The sequence below is a fragment of the Rana temporaria genome, chromosome 3 (assembly GCF_905171775.1).
Source record: "Rana temporaria chromosome 3, aRanTem1.1, whole genome shotgun sequence".
NCBI lineage: Eukaryota > Metazoa > Chordata > Amphibia > Anura > Ranidae > Rana > Rana temporaria.
The window spans coordinates 157265739-157285829 of NC_053491.1; the positions used below are offsets into that span (position 1 = coordinate 157265739).

At 40.1% G+C, this 20091-nt stretch overlaps 1 protein-coding gene across 2 annotated transcripts in view; it reads left to right on the forward strand.

The window, feature by feature from the left end:
* Positions 1 to 20091, forward strand: part of GRM8 (glutamate metabotropic receptor 8) — a 1246805-nt gene that overhangs the window by 776851 nt on the left and 449863 nt on the right. For both annotated transcript variants that reach the window (XM_040343692.1, XM_040343693.1), the window contains 2 exons: positions 16948 to 17083; positions 17546 to 17700. In XM_040343692.1, coding sequence (XP_040199626.1) covers positions 16948 to 17083; positions 17546 to 17700 — 291 coding nt within the window. The remainder of the gene's footprint in view (positions 1 to 16947; positions 17084 to 17545; positions 17701 to 20091) is intronic.

The window sequence follows — 20091 nt, forward strand, 5'->3', positions numbered from 1 at the left end:
AACGGACCGATGGATTTTTTCATCAGATATCCGATGAAACTGACTTTCATCAGTCTTGCCTACACACCATCGGTTAAAAAAACGATCGTGTCCAACGCGGTGACGTAAAACACTACGACATTCTGAGAAAAATTAAGTTCAATGCTTCCCAGCATGCTTCGACTTGATTCTGAGCATGCGTGGATTTTTGACCAATGGATTTCCCCACAGACGATTATTTTTTTCTATCGTTTTTTTAAACATATACGAAAAATTTAAAACAGGTTCTATTTTTTTCACCGATGGGGCCCACACGCGATCGGTTCGTCCAATGAAAACGGTCCATCGGTCCGTTTTCATCAGACGAAACCGATTGTGTGTACAGGGCATAAGAGAAGTGTTTAGTAATACATGTATATAAAGTATAGCAAAAAGTGTCATAAGCATCTACTCACATTCATAAGGTTGCTGGATACCTGTCCTAGGGTAAAGCAGCCTAATTATATACATATGGAGGATATGACTTTCTTCATGCAGAATATGGACGAGTACACTCAATACCAGTCAGGATTTTACAAAATTCATGCACTTGCTATCAGGTTCCAGTTGACAATGGTAGAAGGGATGAGGCCCCCACAGTTAAACCAACATGTGCAGGGAGGAAGAAGTTCATACAGAACCTGGGCAGGACCCAGAAGATTGCAGCCATCACTGTAGTAGCACCTCCTAAAATGATTTACAGCTTCACCATCAGCCCATCACATATGAGATAAGCATACTTATTGTGGGTCAAACTGAACCAATTTTAAATGTTCTCAGTATGCAATATACTGTATATACACCAGCAAACTGATCATGAATCCTTTTACACAAATATATTTTTATCTGTCTTGAAAATGATACAAAGTTCTATAAAAGTTGGATTTTCCAATATTTTCTACTTCTATGTACTATACTATAAACACAACAGAAATAAATGACCTTACAAAGTTTCACAGCTCATCGATTTCTCACATTCTCAGTTTTGCCAACTCTATATGGTATCTAAATACCATACACCTATTTTAACACTTGTTTCAAAACACACTCTTTTGAAACAAACAGCCCTCTAGGTTATAACACGATTTGAAGTACAAGGAGACTTTTAATCCCTGTAAAATATTTGTTGAAGAATATGTAATACACGTAGAGAAGACAATGTTGCACACTGTATGACTTGTTCAATTCACATATCTGAGAAGGTCAAAAGATGTCAGAGTCTACAGCAATTGTGTGATATTGATCCATCTAATTGATGTACAAAGTGAGACAAATGCTGCAGTAAAGGTTGGTAAATTCAATTGTGCTTATGCTCATGTCAGAATGAAGTGTACAGATACAATAAGATATTGGAAAATTATACAGCTGTAAACAAAGACCAGTATAGAAGGCTAATGTGGTTAAATGTATGTACAAACATTTTCAATGTCTATGGTACTATTTTGTCCATTTCTACAGGCATTAGCAGTTTGCAAATAATACCCCTTGCTTAAATATCAATTAGCAATGTCATATATTTTTAATATTTGTTATTTTTACATCTAAACTACTTAAGGTTTCTGGCAATTTCACTCTTTCCTGCCTGATAGGTCTAAATGAGAGCACCTGGGTGATCTAAGCGTGAATTTTTGTGACATTATAGTGTCACTGGCTATTTTACGCTATTTATTGGGATTTTACTTTTCCCATATGCTGGATTATGCATGTAATTGAATGAGTGTTGAGCATAGATGTTTATGGACACATCATGTATACCATACAATAAAACACAATACAGTAGGGATGAGCCAAACACCCCCCTGTTCGGTTCGCACCAGAACCTGCGAACACACCGAATGTTTGTGTAAACTTTAGAACCCCATTAAAGTCTATGGGACTCGAATGTATGAAATCCAAAGTGCTCATTTTAAAGGCTAATATGCAAGTTATTGTCCTAAAAAGTGTTTGGGGACCTGGGTCCTTCCCCAGGGGACATGTATCAATGCAAAAAAAGTTTTAAAAACTGAAGTTTTTTCGGGAGCAGTGAATTTAATAATGCTTAAAGTGAAACAATAAAAGTGAAATATTCCTTTAAATTTCGTACCATGGGGGGGGGGGGGTGTAACGTATGACTGTGAAATAGTGCATGTTTCCCATACTTAGAACTGTCTCTGCACAAAGTGTCATTTCTAAAGGGAAAAAAAGTAATTTAAAAATGACTCGCGGCTATAATGAATTGTCGGCTCCCGGCAATTCAGAGAAAATTCAAAAAATTCAAAAAAAAAGTGTGGGGGTCCCCCCCCAAATTCAATTACCAGGCCCTTCAGGTCTGGTATAGATATTAAGGGGAACCCCGCCATCAATTTAAAAAAAATGACGTGGGGTTCCCCCCAAATATCTATTTCAGACCCTTCAGGTCTGGTGTGGATTTTAAGGGCAACTCCACCCCAAATAAAAAAAATGGCGTGCAATTCCCCCAAAAATCCGCAATAGACCCCTTATCCGAGCATGTAACCTGGCCGGCCGCAGAAAAGAGGGAGGGACGAGATAGTGCCCCCCCTCCTAACCCTTCCAGGCCACATGCCCTCAACATGGGGAGGGTGTCCCCATGTTGATGGGGACAAGGGCCTCATCCCCACAAACCTGGCCGGTGGTTGTGGGGGTCTACGGGCGGGGGGCTTATCAGAATCTGGAAGACCCCTTTAACAAAGGGGACCCCCAGATCCTGCCCCCCTATGTGAATTGGTAATGGGGTACATTGTACCCCTACCATTTCACGAAGGAAGTGTAAATAATTATAAAAAAACACACACGCAACATGGAAAAAGGTAATTTATTAAAAAGAAAAAAATCCAGCGGTGGTAATCCACTCTCGATCCCCGCTCCAATGTTGTTGGTATCCAGCGACGGGTGATCTCCTCTCTGGTCCAGCGATGAGAAGATCATCCAGATCCGGGATCCAGAGTGCAGCATCGCCGGCCGCCTGTCTCCACTGGAGACAGCCCGGCGAATGACGCGGCTGGAGCTAGTGACATTTCTTATATAGGTGAGGCGGGGCCACCCGTCCTGTGACCCCACCCCATCTGACGCAAGGGGGAAGCATGGGCTTCCCCAGTGACATAGCAGAGGGTGACGGGGTCACGTGACAGGTGGCCCCGCCTCACCTATATAAGAACTGTCACTAGTTCCAGCCGCATCATTCTCCGGGCTGTCTCCGGTGGAGACAGGCGGCCGGCGATGCTGTGCTCTGGATCCCGAACCTGGATGGCTCTTCTGATCGCTGGACCCCGGCAGAGAGGAGATCACCCGTCGCTAGATACCGACAATGTTGGAGCGGGGATCGAGAGTGGATTGCCACCGCTGGATCTTTTTTTAAATAAAGGACTTTTTTCCACGTTGTGTGTGTGTTTTTTTACAATTCTTTACACTTCCTTAGTGAAATGGTAGAGGTGCAATGTACCCCATTACCAATTCACATAGGGGGGCCAGGATCTGGGGGTACCCTTTGTTAACCACTTACGGACCCCCCACTGTATATATACGTCCTCTTTTTAAACATGGATATCTCAGTAACGGCAGCAGCTGCTGCCACAACTGAGATATCCATGTTTTCAGCTGGCGGCCGTGTAAACGATAACGGCGGTCTCCGCGGCGGATTCGCCGCGAGATCGCCATTATCGGTGGCGGGAGAGGGGCCCCCCCCCCTCCCGCCGCTTTTCCGCGCCCTCCGCCGCTTACCGGAGCCGTCGGTAGCGGCGGAGGAGATCCGATGCTGCCGCCTGGAGAGTGAGGACTTGAGTGAGGGCAAGATGGCCCCCACCCGTCCTCATAGCTCTGCTGGGCGGAAGTGACGTCAAAACGTCAGTCCCGCCCAGCCTCTTAAAGAGACAATTTTTTTTCTGTCATTTTTTTAAATGACAAATTTTCCTTTTTTTTTTTTGCATTTAAGCCTAAATATGAGATCTGAGGTCTTTTTGACCCCAGATCTCATATTTAAGAGGACCTGTCATGCTTTTTTCTATTACAAGGGATGTTTACATTCCTTGTAATAGGAATAAAAGTGATCATTTTTTTTTTTTTATATTTTAGTGTAAAAAATAATAAAATCAATAAAATTAAATAAGAAAACAAAAAAAATTTTTTTTTAAAGCGCCCCGTCCTGACGAGCTCGCGCGCAGAAGCGAACGCATACGCAAGTAGCGCCCGCATATGAAAACGGTGTTCAAATCACACAAGTGAGGTATCGCCGCGATCGTTAGAGCGAGAGCAATAATTATAGCCCTAGAGCTACTCTGTAGCTCAAAAAATGCAACTTATAGAATTTTTTAAACGTCGCCTATCTAGATTTTTAAGGGTAAAAGTTTGACGCCATGCCACGAGCGGGCGCAATTTTAAAGCGTGACATGTTGGGTATCATTTTACTCGGCGTAACATTATCTTTCACAATATATAAAAAAATTGGGCCAAATTTATTGTTGTCTTATTTTTTAATTCAAAAAAGTGATTTTTTTCCAAAAAAAGTGCGCTTGTAAGACTGCTGCGCAAATACGGTGTGACAAAAAGTATTGCAATGACCGCCATTTTATTCTCTAGGGTGTTAGAAAAAAAAAATATATAATGTTTGGGGGTTTTAAGTAATTTTCTAGCAGAAAAAAATGTTTTAGTCTTGCAAACACCAAATCTGAAAAACACCTGAGGTCTTTAAGTGGTTAAAGGTGTCTTCCAGATTCTGATAAGCCCCCCGCCCGCAGACCCCCACAACCACCGGGCAAGGGTTGTGGGGATGAGGCTCCTCCCCATGCCCATGCTGCATTGATGAGCACTGGTTAGGCTGAATTGATGGGCACTGATGGGCATTGATGAGGCAGCACTGACGAGACAGCACTAATGGGCACTGATAAGATGCACTGATGCTGCACTGATGATGCTGCACTGAAGCTTACTGCATGAAGCCAAAAACACCAGGAGGGGGCAGATATAGTGTAGTATTTTATTAAACTAACTTTACAAGCAGATAACATTCATAAAACGTATCCAGATGCTTAGTACATGTCAAAAACAGTATGCACTTACTCCAATGGCCACCAGCTCCGAGACCGGAAATGGCTGCATGATGTAAGTTTGTAGCCCCCGACACATTTTGGGCTAACGCAAGTTCTCAGGGAACACTAGTGAGCCAACATTGACATTCAAAACCCTTAAAGGAGTTGTAAAGGAATTTTTGTTTTGCTCAAATGACTGTTTTCAGGGTATAGAGACATAATAGTTAACTGATTCCTTTTAAAAACGATTAAAAATAGATACAAATCAATCATATAATGTACCTGTAGTTTCAGTTTCATTTTGCATGTTATCCTACCTCTGTGCTGTATAGAGCCATAGAGAAGTGATGGTTTGGAAAACGAAACTAGAAGCTCCCAGTACTGTGGTCCTCAGAAAACCAGGAAGTGTCCAGAACAGAGCAGAATTACAGCAACATCAGAGCAAAAACGAACAATGAGGACATAAAACCAGGCCTGCAGTAAGGTAAAGGAAGCTATTTAGCAAAAAAATATTCCTTTAGTGACCCTTTAAATAGCCTATGCAAGTAGCTAAAGGCGAACAGTAGGGTTATTATCTTCATTCTCACGTGTAGGTGATTTCTTCTCTCTCTCGATGGTGGAAGCACATTTGGATGGTGGAAGCACTTGGATTACTTATCTGTTTTTAGTGGACTGTTTACTACTATCTATTTTAAGTAAATATTTGATAACTTTTTAGTAATCACTGATACACTTAGACGCTGCAATTTAGATTTTTAACATGCAGTGCAAAAAAATATAAATATATTTCAGTGCTGAAATTACAAACAAACAATATCATGCGTGCACATGAAGTTTTGTATAGAGTCTTGTATAAAAAAAATTAGGAAGTATCACAAGTGACTGGTGATCTATACATTCCAGTTGTTAATATCACTAAGTGAGTCACTCCTCCTGGTGGATAACAAGATGGGGGCTTACCAGATTGTGGTGACTTACATTAAAGAGAGTTCAAGAAGGCATTTGTAAGTAAATAATAGCTCCACAAGACCTCCGATCCACTCAATGGAATAACAGCAAGGCAATATGTGTCACTGTATATCACAACTAGAGATTAGGGATGAACATTGCCTGTTCACCCGTTTGCCGAACAGCGAACAATATGGGGGGTTTGTGGCAAATTCGAAAAAACATAACACCCTGTAAAAGTCTATAGTATAAATCTACAGAGCAAATTTTAAAGGCTTATTTGCAAGTTATTGTCATAAAAAGTGTTTGGGGACTCAGGTCCTGCCCCAGGGGACATGTATCAATACAAAAAAAGTTTTAAAAACAGCCGTTTTTTGGGAGCAGTGATTTTAATAATGCTTAAAGTGAAACAATTAAAGTGAAATATTCCTTTAAATTTCGCACCTGGGGGGGGGGATAGTATGCCTGTAAAGTAGCGCTTGTTTCCCATGCTTAGAACTGTCCCTGCACAAAATGTCATTTCTGAAGGAAAAAAAGTAATTTAAATTGCTTGTGGCTATTCATGAATTGTCGGCTCCCGGCAATACAGAGAAAGGTAATTGAAACTCAATGATAAAAAAAAAAAAATGCGTAAAGGTTCCCCAAAATTCAATTACCAGGCCCTTCAGGTCTGGTATGGATATTTATTGTTTCACTTCAACCACTTAAGACCCGGACCAAAATGCAGGTAAAAGACCAGGCCCCTTTTTGCGATTCGGCACTGCGTCGCTTTAACTGACAATTGCACGGTCGTGCGACGTGGCTCCCAAACAAAATTGGCGTACTTTTTTTCCCACAAATAGAGCTTTCTTTTGGTGGTATTTTATCACCTCTGCGGTTTTTATTTTTTGCGCTATAAACAAAAATAAAGCGACAATTTTGAAAAAAAAAACAATATTTTTTACTTTTTGCTATAATAAATATCCCCCAAAAACATATATAATTTTTTTTTCCTCAGTTTAGGCCGATACATATTCTTCTACCTATTTTTGGTAAAAAAAATCACAATAAGCGTTTATCAATTGGTTTGCGCAAAATTTATAGTGTTTACAAAATAGGGGATAGTTTTATTGCATTTTTATTCATTTTTTTTTTACTACTAATGGCGGCGATCAGCATTTTTTTTAGTGACTGCGACATTATGGCGGACACTTCGGACAATTTTGACACATATTTGGGACCATTGTAATTTTCACAGCAAAAAATGCATTTAAAAAGCATTGTTTATTGTGAAAATGGCAGTTGCAGTTTGGGAGTTAACCACAAGGGGGTGCTAAAGGGGTTATGTGTCACCTAGTGTGTGTTTACAAGGGGGGTAGGGGGTGTGGCTGTAGGTCTGACGTCGTTGATTGTGCGTCCCTATATTAGGGAACACACAATCGGTGACAGCGCAGTGAAGAGCGGGGAATCCGTGTTTACATACGGCTCTCCCCGTTCTTCAGCTCCAGGAACCGATCGCCGGACTCTAGCGGCGATTGGGTCCGCGAGTCCCGCGACCCACCGCTGGGCTTTATACAACCACGTACAGGTACTTGATTGTGCCCAGCGGTGCCATTCTGCCAACGTATATGTGCAGGAGGTGGTCCTTAAGTGTTAAGTGGTTAAGCATTATTAAAATCACTGCTCCCGAAAAAAAAACAGTTTTTAAAACTTTTTTTTTGCATTGATACATGTCCCCTGGGGCAGGACCCGGGTCCTCAAACACTTTTTATGACAATAACTTGCATATAAGCCTTTAAAATTAGCACTTTCGATTTTTCATGTTCGTGTCCCATAGACTTTAACGGTGTTCAGATGTTCGAACAAATTTATTGCCTGTTTGCATGTTCTGATGAAAACCAAACGGGGGGTGTTCGGCTCATCCCTAATAGAGATGGGCCAAACACCCCCATGTTTGGTTTTCAGCAGAGCTCCCAAACAGGGGAAAAGTTCTGCCCTGAACTACGAACTTCATTGAAGTCTACGGGAGCCAAACATTAGAAATCAAGTCCCAATTTTGAAGGCTTAAATGCAAGTAATTGCCCATAAAAAAAAGTACGGGGATCTGGGTTCTGCATTTTTTTAAATATAATTTTAAAGGAGTAGTATTTTTAATGATGCTTAAAGTGAAACAATATAAATTAAAATGTTCTTGAAATATAGTGCCTGGGGGGTCCCCTTAGTCTGCCTGTAAAGTGACGCATATGTAACATGTATAGAACTGGCTGCAGTTTAAATTGACTTGCGGTTGCAATTGCCGGCACTGATGTTTATCATCCAATCATGTACAAGCAAAAATAAATAAAAAATACATTGTTTTATTCTCCTTTCAAATTATTGGGTATTCTTTGTAAATTGAAACTTGCCAACATTCATTAAGCTATGGGTAAATTCTCTTGCGAAGTAAACAACCTGTTTGTCCTTAGTAAATCAACCCCACTTGCAGAAAGCAGCACAGTAACATTTTTTTACAGATACAACTTCTTTCACGTGGCGAGTGATGTAACGTGTGGGGGAGGAGCCTAAGTGACACATTCAACGGAGTTTCAACGGTTTCGAATCTGTATAAGGAGTTCGTTACACTGAGCGGCATCAGAGGCTGGTTTTGTGTCCATTTTTGTCGAGGGATTCGTGAGTGCAAACACTATCGTGTAGTATCGAGAGTATGGAATGCTCTACCCACCACCATACGCTTAGAGGAAAACCATCGGCATTTAGGAAAAAACTAAAGACCCACCTCTTCTGAAAGACCGGTACGACGTGTCTCTCTGAAGCAACAAGTGTCAGCCTCAGACTGCGTCAGGAAGCGCTGGGAAGGACCCAGCTTATTATAGGATTTCCCACCATTGTTTCAGTCTAAGCATGAACTGTGAATAGTCTTTTTTTGCTGTTTATTTGTGTGTTTTGTCACTATTCACTTCTATTTGGTACTGTTTATTTATATTTTTTTGGTACCTCATCGTTATTTATGTGTGATGTATATTGGTACCATTGCATCTTTCTACATGTTGTTCACTGTATAGCAGCAAGGGTTGATATTGGCGCATTAATACTTTTTCATTTACAACTTCTTTATGCATCTGAGGAGAGAGTCCAATATTTTGTCAGGGCACAACTCTTTCCATCTTTAGTGGAAATGCTGGACATTCAGTGAGGAAGTATATTTAGCGTCTTGTGGCTCCTATTTAAGCACTGTGTGGGTGTTATTTACTATTGTTGGAGAGTGCAAAATCTGGTGCAGGTCTGCAAAAAAACAACCGGCTTCCAGGTTTTATTGCCAAGGCTTAATTAAACAAGCTAAAGTTAGAAGCTGATTGGCTACTATGTACAGCTACAGCAGATTCTTAGTGTACAGTGTACCAGTTTTAGTAAATCTCCCCCTATGTGTCTCATATATAATATATAATATATATATATATATATATATATATATGTGTGTGTGTAATGGTCAGGGGTTAACACTGTTTACGATATTCCATTCCACCAACCCAAGACAGCTTATCCGACACTCCACAATCCAGCAGACACGATCCATATGGATTTTCCCAGAATAACGAGACACAAGCTCTGTTCTCTGCTTCCGAACAAAATGAATACTTTAATAGTAAACTCAGCTCTTCCTATACAGTTTGCAACCAAATATGGACAATGACTGAACTCCACCCACAACATGACACAAGGAACTTCAATACACATTCCTTTTGATGCAAGTCAGATTTTCTGGCACCGAATCTACATGAGTCAATTACTATAGCTGACATGGCAGACTTTTAGGCCAGATTCACACTTGTGCAGTGCGAATTTCAGCTCTCTTATCTCTGCAGAGAGATAAGACAACTGTTCAGCAGATCAGCTCAGTTTTAGATGCAAATTTGGAGACCTGGGAGTGGGGAGGGGGAGGGGGGAAGTGTATTGAGCTGAATGAGAGAAATCCTGAAGAGAAATGAACACATGTGCGAATCAGATGCATACCCATAGAAGATAATGGGCCTGAATTCGCACCTGAGCCACACCGCAATGCCTAAAAACGCACACGTTTTTTCGGCAATGCGCAGTGCGAATACATCGCATATATGTGAACCAGCCTCATTGAAAACAATGTATTTTATAATGTTATGCGAATTGGATGCGGTTTAAGCCACAACCAATTCGCATAGGTGTGAACCCGGCCTCAGAGTGTGTTAACTTACAACACATATTAGCATCAATAGAACTTTCACACAATACAGGGTTAGTTAGCATAGCACCATGAAATATCTTAGGAGCCAGGCTTAATTAACACAATAGACAATAGAATGCAATCACAGAAAGCTTTCATCATTACAGCCAGGTAGCTGGAGGCGATTAACATCAATTAACATCTCAACAGTCTATGTTCCACATTGAAGGAGACACTCTATTGACCTGTTGTGTTCAGAAGGAACAACTTGTAATATTTCAAGATATCCTGCAATACATGAATTATCATTACTGTCCCATCTCATGTAATCCATGATATCAGTTCTAAGACATCCTATGCCCCTAGTGGACATAGGATGACCCTAGACCCAAGAGTCATTGGTGAAGCTGACACAGGAGTACCCCACATCCTTCAAGAGCCTCTGGGTCCCACGGGCCATACCGTTACAATATATATATATATATATTGTATATACTGTATATACAAATATGTTTTGCTCCAACTGTAGTCAAACATAAAAACCTGTAAAAATATTAAAGGCATTTAAAACAGATATGGGTCAGGCATTGGTAGAGGTATTCTTATAATACATGTAAATATATTAACTGTGTAAAAAGATCCAAATGTATTGCTTAAAAAATATATATATAATAATCTCCAACTTCCACCAGCAAATCTACTACAGAACATAATAAACATAGAAGGAATTATGGTCTACCCCAAATCATAATGGAATAACACTATATCATCCAGTTTTGCAATACTTGATGTTTTAAAGGTTAGCCAGTCAGACTAAATATGAGAAAAACTATTATAACTTGATTTAGTAAGCCAATGTAGCTTTTCCGCTTCACAAGCTTTATATACCCCATTTATCCATTTCTTAATGGAAAGAATTTCCTCCCTCCTGCAATAATACTGAGTGAAATAACTTTTGTCCCATTTATACAACGATTTTTAATAAAATATCTTAAATGAAAAAACAACATTTTTTTTGTGTAATGAGTTAAAAAAAAAGTTATTTTTTTCTTTAAATACCACAATTGTCTGGAAGAAAAAAAACAATATCTTAGCATTGTATTGAGTAAAGTATTGTGTTGATCATGACAGGTTTTATGCCCAGCAACACAGTGGAGGGGATAATGGATTTCACCAGCAGTGTAATTATAACAGGAAAAACAAGCAGTAAAACAAAGAAATATATTAACATATACTGTAAATAATTAGCCAGTATGTCTATTGCAGGTGCAGAATTCCTTCTTATTACCAGAGATTTTAGTTATTTATTAATTTATTTGATCTAGTTACAGAATTAATATAGTGTAGACATGTAATATGCAGAATACATAGATACATTTACATTGGTCTTCTCCCACAAAGAGCTCACAATCTAATGTTTCTATCTATTCAGGCTAATGTACAGGATTTATTTAAATAACGTGCTAGTTTTCAAAAAATTTGTAAGGGTCTCTTTTGTGGCACCATATAGATACATGTTGGAAACTGCCTGTTTCATTAAAAACATTTTTTCCAGATGGCATAGATACAGCTGATTTGGAACCTATAATGTATGCACTGTCCTCAGAGTTGACACCATCCCAACCCAGGCTATAGCACACTGACTGCCGGGCGGGCCTTTCATCCTTCTGAGTGGACATCATATGATGTCCTCTCAGAAGGCATAACAGTGACGCAAGCTATCACCAGGTCTGTCTACCGCACACAGCTGATGACTGCTCACTGGTGCAGCACAGTGGTGCAGTGAGTAGCACTTTCGCCTAGCAGCAAAAAGGGTCGCTGGTTCGAATCCCAACCACGACACCATCTGCTTGGAGTTTGCATGTTCTCCCTGTGCCTGCGTGGGTTTCCTCCGGGTACTCTGGTTTCCTCCCACACTCCAAAGACATGCTGGTAGGTAAATTGAATCCTGTCCAAAAAAATTGGCCCAGTATATATATGTATATCTGTGTGTATGACTATGTGTCGAGATCCTACGGGGTAAAATGACCGCACCAGCCAAGCAGACACTGGCTGGAAAAAGCACCCAGAGGCGATTCAGTTCGCATGTGTAGCGCTATACAAGTCATTCATTCATTCATTCACTATGCCAGCCCACTGCCAGTATCATGTGAGAGCTGTGACCAATCACAGCAGATCATATGACAATTGTAAAACAATGGATGTCTTCTTTTCATGCCATCCATTGTATACAATTGTGTTGCTTGCTGTGATTGGTCGCAGTGATCACATGGTACAGACAGAGCCAATCAAACCCATCTGACGCGACCAATAACAGCTAATCACAACAAAAGACACTGGGGATTGCTTCCCCAGAGTAGTACAAAGTTACTATGGTAACTGCTCACAGTGTGCTTAAAACAAATTGTAAAAGAAAGAAGAAAAGAATGTGAAAAAAAACGTGTTTTTTTTACATATTGTCACCAGTCACTGTCCCTGATCACCACCACACCAGGTATATGATGATACTGTACTAGTGACAGTGACATCATTGATGCATGCGCTCTGAAGGAACAGCCACCCGTTTTGCTTCTTCAAAGCCCTGTGTCATGAACAGCGGCTCCTGCATGCATGCACAGGAGTGATGTCATCACGGCTCTGGCCAGTCACAGAACCAGTGTTTTGTCAGATTAGGCGACCGTTCAGATTTTATAGTGGAAGTGAAGTTATGTCACGGCCATCTTGATACACCCCACACTTGGCCCCAGTAAGGATACAGTGAGAAGCTGGCAAGCAGACATATTTGTACACCCACCGGTGTCTTGCATTTCACCCTTATTTTTACCAGTAAACTGAGCTTATATAGAGAAATACAATATTTAGAAATCTGACTGTTTCGACATTGAATTGTAAAATCAATGACAAACATGCTGATCTTACAGGTTTTCTAATCTGACAGAACACCACTGCTTTTACAAATCAATATCAGATTGGATTGCTTAATACTGTATTTCTCTAAGCTCAATTTACTGTTTACTGGTAAAAATAAGTGTGAAATGCAAGACTCTGGTGGGTGTACAAATATGTCCACTTGTTGCCTTCTCACTGTGGTCAAGTGCAGGGTGTACAAAGATGGCCTTGACGGAACGTCATTTCCGTTACAAATTCTGATGGGTCGCCTAATCGGGCGCAACACAGGTGTTTGCGAACCTGGAAGCAAGACCGATGAAGATGAGAGCGCCTGCAAAGCTGACATCTCAAAAGGGAAAAACTGTAGATGCTTCTTAGATATTAGACAATAGCAGCTAATTATTTGTCAGATTCCGTGATGCCCACACAACAGTTGGATAAGAATAAATGGAATCATTAGGGAGTCCATGCAGATTTATTAAACTCAACCACTGCAGATATAAAAGTTAAAAACACAACTTATTACAGTTCTTTGTGACCTTCTCCGAACCCACTATTTCTCACACAAGTAAGATTCAGACATCACACAAAATCCCCATAATTATAACATGGAAGGAGCACACATCTATAACCATTTTTGTGTGGTGAAAGTCTCCATCATGTTCTTCTGTCACAAAAAGTACATGGGTAAGCAATAGATTCTTTGATAGAAAGTACATTCTCTCCCTTGATATAAAAAAAGTAAATTCGAAATGACATAGTCCGTTGATGGTTGATAATGACCCTCACCATTTCTTTGCTTAGAGGTTATCACTTGGTGAATTTATCACTAGACAGATGTGTTCCTGAGGCTTTTAAATGTGTTTGATTTTGGCTGCTAAGTTTATAGCTATACCACTTCCACAGCTATACTCCTGTCACTTGACTGATCTGATTTTGGATAGAATATACTGCACTCTGTGATTTTCTCTGGTGGCGCAATATATTACTGATGTGTTATTATCCAATAATTACCATGGAATCAGTAATCTACTGATGATTCCACAGTAAATTACTGACCACCTCACCTTGGCTACGCATGTTTGCCTATCAATGACTGCTGCAAGCTGTTTTCTCAAATTCCTTTGTAATAGAAAAAAAACAGTCTCTTTCAGGTGCTGAAAAGAAAATGAAAAAAAAAAGATGAACATTTTTTTTTCAGCAGTTGAGAGAGACCGTTCATAACTTTTTACCCATTTGGCGGTTTTTCAAAATTCAGATCATATACACGTTGTGTTTATTTGTATTGTTTTCACTTTTTTTGTGTATACACAAGCATCAGATATTTTGGATATCTTTATGTGCTATAGGTCATTCCAATCTTGATTACACACCTGTTTCTAAATATTTTAGCTTTACACATTGTGTTTTCATTGGGTAACTACACATTTAGGGTTATTTACCAAAGGCAAATCCACTTTGCACTACAAGTGCAAACCACAAGTGCAAAGTGCACTTGAAATTGCACTGGAAGTGCAGTCATTGTAGATCCAAAGGGGGACATGAAAATTAAAAAAACAGCATTTTAGCTTGCACATGATTGGATGATACAATTAGCAGAGCTTCCCCTCATTTAAGATCTAAGTGCATTTTCAGAAAAATCCGCACAAGCTTGGCTGGTATACACAAGATCACACAAAATTTCTCTGAACTTTCATCCGTCAAAAACATGGTTACGTACAACACTACAACGAGCCGAGAAAATGAAGTTCAATGCTTCCGAGCATGCGTCGAATTGTTTCCGAGCATGTGTCGTAATTTTGCGCGTCGGAATTGCTACAGACCATCGGATTTTCGATAGGAATTTTTTCCGTCTGAAAAATAGAGAACCTGCTCCCAAACTTTTGCTGGCGGAAATTTCGACAGCAAAATTCCGATGGAGCATGCACACGGGTTGGAATTTCCGACGAAAAGCTCACATCAGACTTTTGCTGGCAAAAATTCCGAACGAGTTTACGGGGCATAAATGAAAGAGAAAGAAATTATTTACATCTTCTCTATAATACCCCCACCACCTACAAGATACTTTAAATTTAACATGTGATTAAAGTTTTTTTATTAAAGTTTTCCAAAAATCCAATGTCTTGCTCAGCTGTAAATCACCATGCAGAATGAGCGGCAATAGGCTTTAACCCCACCCATAAACACTGAAGAGACTTTTTCACAAACCCTAAGGGAAGTTTAAAAAATACAAACTATGCAGATATACTGAACAGAGAGCAGAATTCTTAATAAATATGTTACTGTTGTATATTATATGATTGCCAGTTTCATTTTGTATAAGCAGCAATCTCTCAAAATGTCTCCCATTGAGTCACAACTGGAGACCACCAATCAGCATGAGCTCTGCAAATTTTTAAAGTACTACAAGTACAAAGTACTACAATGCTTTTAATCCTTTGTTGCATCTCAGTGCTGCTAATCTCTTGCACATTCTGTCTACATGGATGCACTCCAGCAGCGGCTGTATGGACTTTCTCAGGGTGGGTTTCCTTTTGGTGACAACAGTAGACTATGTTTGTGTAATGGTAACATTTAGGGGCAGATCCACAAAAGGATTACGCCGGCGTATCTACTGATACGCCGGCGTAATTTTAAATTTCCCACGTCGTATCTTTGTTTTGTATCCACAAAACAAGATACAACGGCATCTGGGATCGATCCGACAGGCATACGTCTTAGTACGCCGTCGGATCTAAGCTGCAATTCTTCGGTGGCCGCTAGGTGGCGTTCCCGTCGAGTATGCTAATTAGCTATTTACGGCGATCCACGAACGTACGACGGCCCGGCGCATTTTTTTACGTTTTCGTTTGGCTTTTTCCGGTGTATAGTTAAAGGTGCTATATGGTGGCGTACTTAATGTTAAGTATGGCCGTCGTTCCCGCGTACAATTTTGAATTTTTTACGTCGTTTGCGTAAGTCGTTCGCGAATAGGATTTTTTTTGTAGAATGACGTCACCGTCGTAAGCATTGGCTTGTTCCGGTTAAATTTCGAGCATGCACACTGGGATACCCCCAGGGACGGCGCATGCGCAGTTAAAAAAAACTTTGTTTACGTCGGGTCACAAGGTATTTACATAAAACATGCCCCCATTACATCCATTTGAATTCCGCGCCCTTACGCCGCAAGAGATACACTACGCCACCGTAACTTACAGCACAAATTCGTTGAGGATTCAAAACAAAAAAAGTAAGTTACAGCGGCGTAGTGTATCTTGGATACGCTACGCCCGGTGCACTAATGCGCCGTTGTACCTGGATCTGCCCCTTAGTCTCCATTGAAATCCTATGTGACAGGGTGACAACACAGATGCATTAATGTGCTAGAGGGGAAGAGGATAGTTGCACTATAACAGGAAGTGCCTGAACAAGGACCTTCCTGGCAGGATCATTAAATATTATGTTTTACTGAAATCTGCCAATTTAAAAATATTGAAATTACCATTGAAATTGCTTAAACACATTTAAGCTTATTATTAGCTTAATACATGTTATCAATCTTTTTTTTTTATTTGGTTTGCATACACTTCAGGTATTGTGACATTACCAGATTGCATTAGCAGCTCAATTAATGGTTTTGTTTGTTACATGCAAATTATTTTTAATTGGTGGCGCAGTTTCTCTAAAAGCATTGTTTAAGATTTAGTTTCATAAAATCCCATTAATACAATTTCATAGGAATCTCTCTGAGACAAGCTTTGAGGCAATATATTTTACAAGCAGACATATACTAAAATAAATTGTGTAAATTTTTCATAAATCTATTTATATAAGTCATATGTAGTTTACCAAAAGCATAATCAGTAATCCTTAAAATTGGGCTTTTCTGAGATGAAGTGTTTTATGTCTTCACAGGTGGTCTTTGCATTGCCCAGTCACTGAAAATCCCCCGAGAACCCAAGCCAGGAGAATTTGATAAAATCATTAGACGCCTGCTGGAAACCCCTAATGCTCGGGCAATAATCATTTTTGCAAATGAAGATGACATAAGGTGATGGTTTCCTCCTATTATTTGTGGCATGTTTGATCTTTTTTCAGCAGCAGGAGATTTGCACAAACTTCTCTTTCTTATCAGTTGTACATTATCCTGACAAGGATATTCTTGAGAGACTAGGGGTGTAACAAATTTCAATTGCATTTAGACAAATTCCATTCTGCTGTTCCTTTGAGACAATCTTGCTGTCCTTCTATAACTGTATAGCATCCGGTGGATTAAGATACAAGATTGGAAGAGATGAATGAAATGCGAATGATAGACAGAACATGTTGTATTAGGGTTAGACAAAAGCAAATTACCATGAGCTATAGACACAGATAGGTGTTAGGTTATATTCTTAAAGCATGAGTCAAGTTGGCAGGATGATTGACTAATTGTTTCCCTCGATGTTTAGATCTAGTAAAAGCATCTTAAATTAAATCAATAACAATTCTTGCTTTCCTTGTTATGTTTCAGGAGAATTTTAGAATCAGCAAAAAGAGGCAACCATAGTGGACATTTTCTCTGGATTGGTTCAGACAGCTGGGGCTCTAAAATTACCCCAGTGCTCCAGCAAGAAGAGATAGCAGAAGGAGCCGTTACAATACTGCCAAAGAGAGCTTCAATAGATGGTATTACCTTTCCTACTAAAATAAAAAATATATATTTCATGCAACATAGATTTAATTCATTTTTTATTCTTTTTGTCATTAAGCAGTAATTGTTACAAGCTGATTTAAGCTTTGAGCTCACTTAAAAAAAAAATGCTATAATGCTCTGAATGGCAATTTTTTTTCTAATATGTTTTTTATAAGGGTAATTTTTATCTAGGTAATGAATGATAGCCCAAATAGATCTTTCTTCACTATTAAAATGATTAACATATATTACAGTGGTACATTAGATTCCTTTAATGGATTGCACCACAGATACTATTTCTAATTCCTAATAACATATATGAATCCTTAGAGCACATGCAGTTTAAAATTGAACTGCAAGGTAAATATTTTGTGTGTAGAAAATGCTAAACACTGTTTATGATTTATAAGTGATCACACGACTCACATGAAGTGGCTTAAGGGGTGATGATGGAGGGGGGGGACCCACATCATCTTGAATGAAACATAGACTTGAGTGTAAAATACAGATACATACATTAGGGCCATACAGACGGGCCGAATATTGGACAACGTTCAACCCGTGTGTGTGGAAGCCAGTCCAATAGAAGCTATCTGTTTGGCTAGGAAATTACCAAAAAAGGTCTGCTTAGCAGCATCTGATGGGTGGCTGTCCCCCATATCAATACTCACCTGCTCTATGCAATGGTACTTCCTCTGGGGTTACCCAACAGGACTCTTGGCACCTCCTCTTCTCAATGCAATCCATAGGAAGCCACTATGGGAGCACACATGTGGGCTAGCTTTTGCGCTGGACTGTACATGTCTATTGACACACACAGTGTGGCATGGCCCCACCCCACGCTCCCTCTTCAGAGAATTTGATTGACAGCAGCAGGAGGCAATGGCTCCCGCTGCTGTCTCTGAGCCTGTGAGAGGAGGGAGAACTAGTGCTGCTGCACAAAGGCACAGCACTGTATTGATCTAGAACTATGGGGTGCTGGGGGAGGCAACTAGTGGATTTTTTTTTACTTTAAAGCAGATAATGCATTAAGGTAAAAAAAAACTTCTAGCTTTAAAACTACTTTAACCACTTGCCGACCACCCACCGCCGTTATACGTCGACAAGTTGGCTCGGCTGGGCGAGAGCACGTAGTATGACGTCCTCTCTCCCAGCCGCCACTAGGGGCGCGTGCCCCCCGCTCGCCCCCGACTCCCGTGCGTGTGCCCGGCGGGCGCGATCGCCGCCGGGCACACGCGATCGCTCGGTACAGAGCGGGGACCGGGAGCTGTGTGTGTAAACACACAGCTCCCAGTCCTGTCAGCAGGGGAAATGCTGATCTTCGGTTCATACAATGTATGAACCGAGGATCAGTGTTTCCCCTAGTGAGGCCACCCCCCCCACAGTAAGAACACACCCAGGCATACTTAACCCCTTCCCCGCCCCCTAGTGTTAACCCCTTCACTGCCAGTGGCATTTTTATAGTAATCCAATGCATTTTTATAGCACTGATTGCTATAAAAATGCCAATGGTCCCAAAAATGTGTCAAAAGTGTCCGAAGTGTCCGCCATAATGTCGCAGTACCGAAAAAAAATCGCTGATCGCCGCCATTACTAGTAAAAAAAATATAATAAAAATGACATAAAAATACCCCCTATTTTGTAAACGCTATAACTTTTGCGCAAACCAATCAATAAACGCTTATTGCGATTTTTTTTTACGAAAAATATGTAGAAGAAAACGTATCGGCCTAAACTGAGGAAAAAAAAAAGTTTTTTTATATATTTTTGGGGGATATTTATTATAGCAAAATGTAAAAAATATTAATTTTTTTCAAAATTGTCGCTCTATTTTTGTTTATAGCGCAAAAACTAAAAACCGCAGAGGTGATCAAATACCACCAAAAGAAAGCTCTATTTGTGGGAAAAAAAGGACGCCAATTTTGTTTGGGAGCCACGTCGCACGACAGCGCAATTGTCTGTTAAAGCGACGCAGTCCCGAATCGCAAAAAGTACTCTGGTCTTTGGGCAGCAATATGGTCCGGGGGGTAAGTGGTTAACCGCTTCAGCCCCAAAAGATTTCCCCCCTTAATGACCAGGCCATTTTTTTGCGATACGGCACTGTGTCGCTTTAACTGATAATTGCACGGTCATGCACCGCTGTACCCAAACAAAATTGACGTCTCTTTTTTCCCACAAATAGAGCTTTTTTTTGGTGGTATTTGATCACCTCTGCAGATTTTCTTTTTTGTTCAACTCTGATTTTATTAAAAATTTCTACATTTACATAACAAAAACATTATCAGCGTACTATAGGTAATGATGAAAAACATACCACATTACAATAATGTATAAAACATAGGACATATTACATATAAACATATGCCAACACCCTGCAGCAGTCT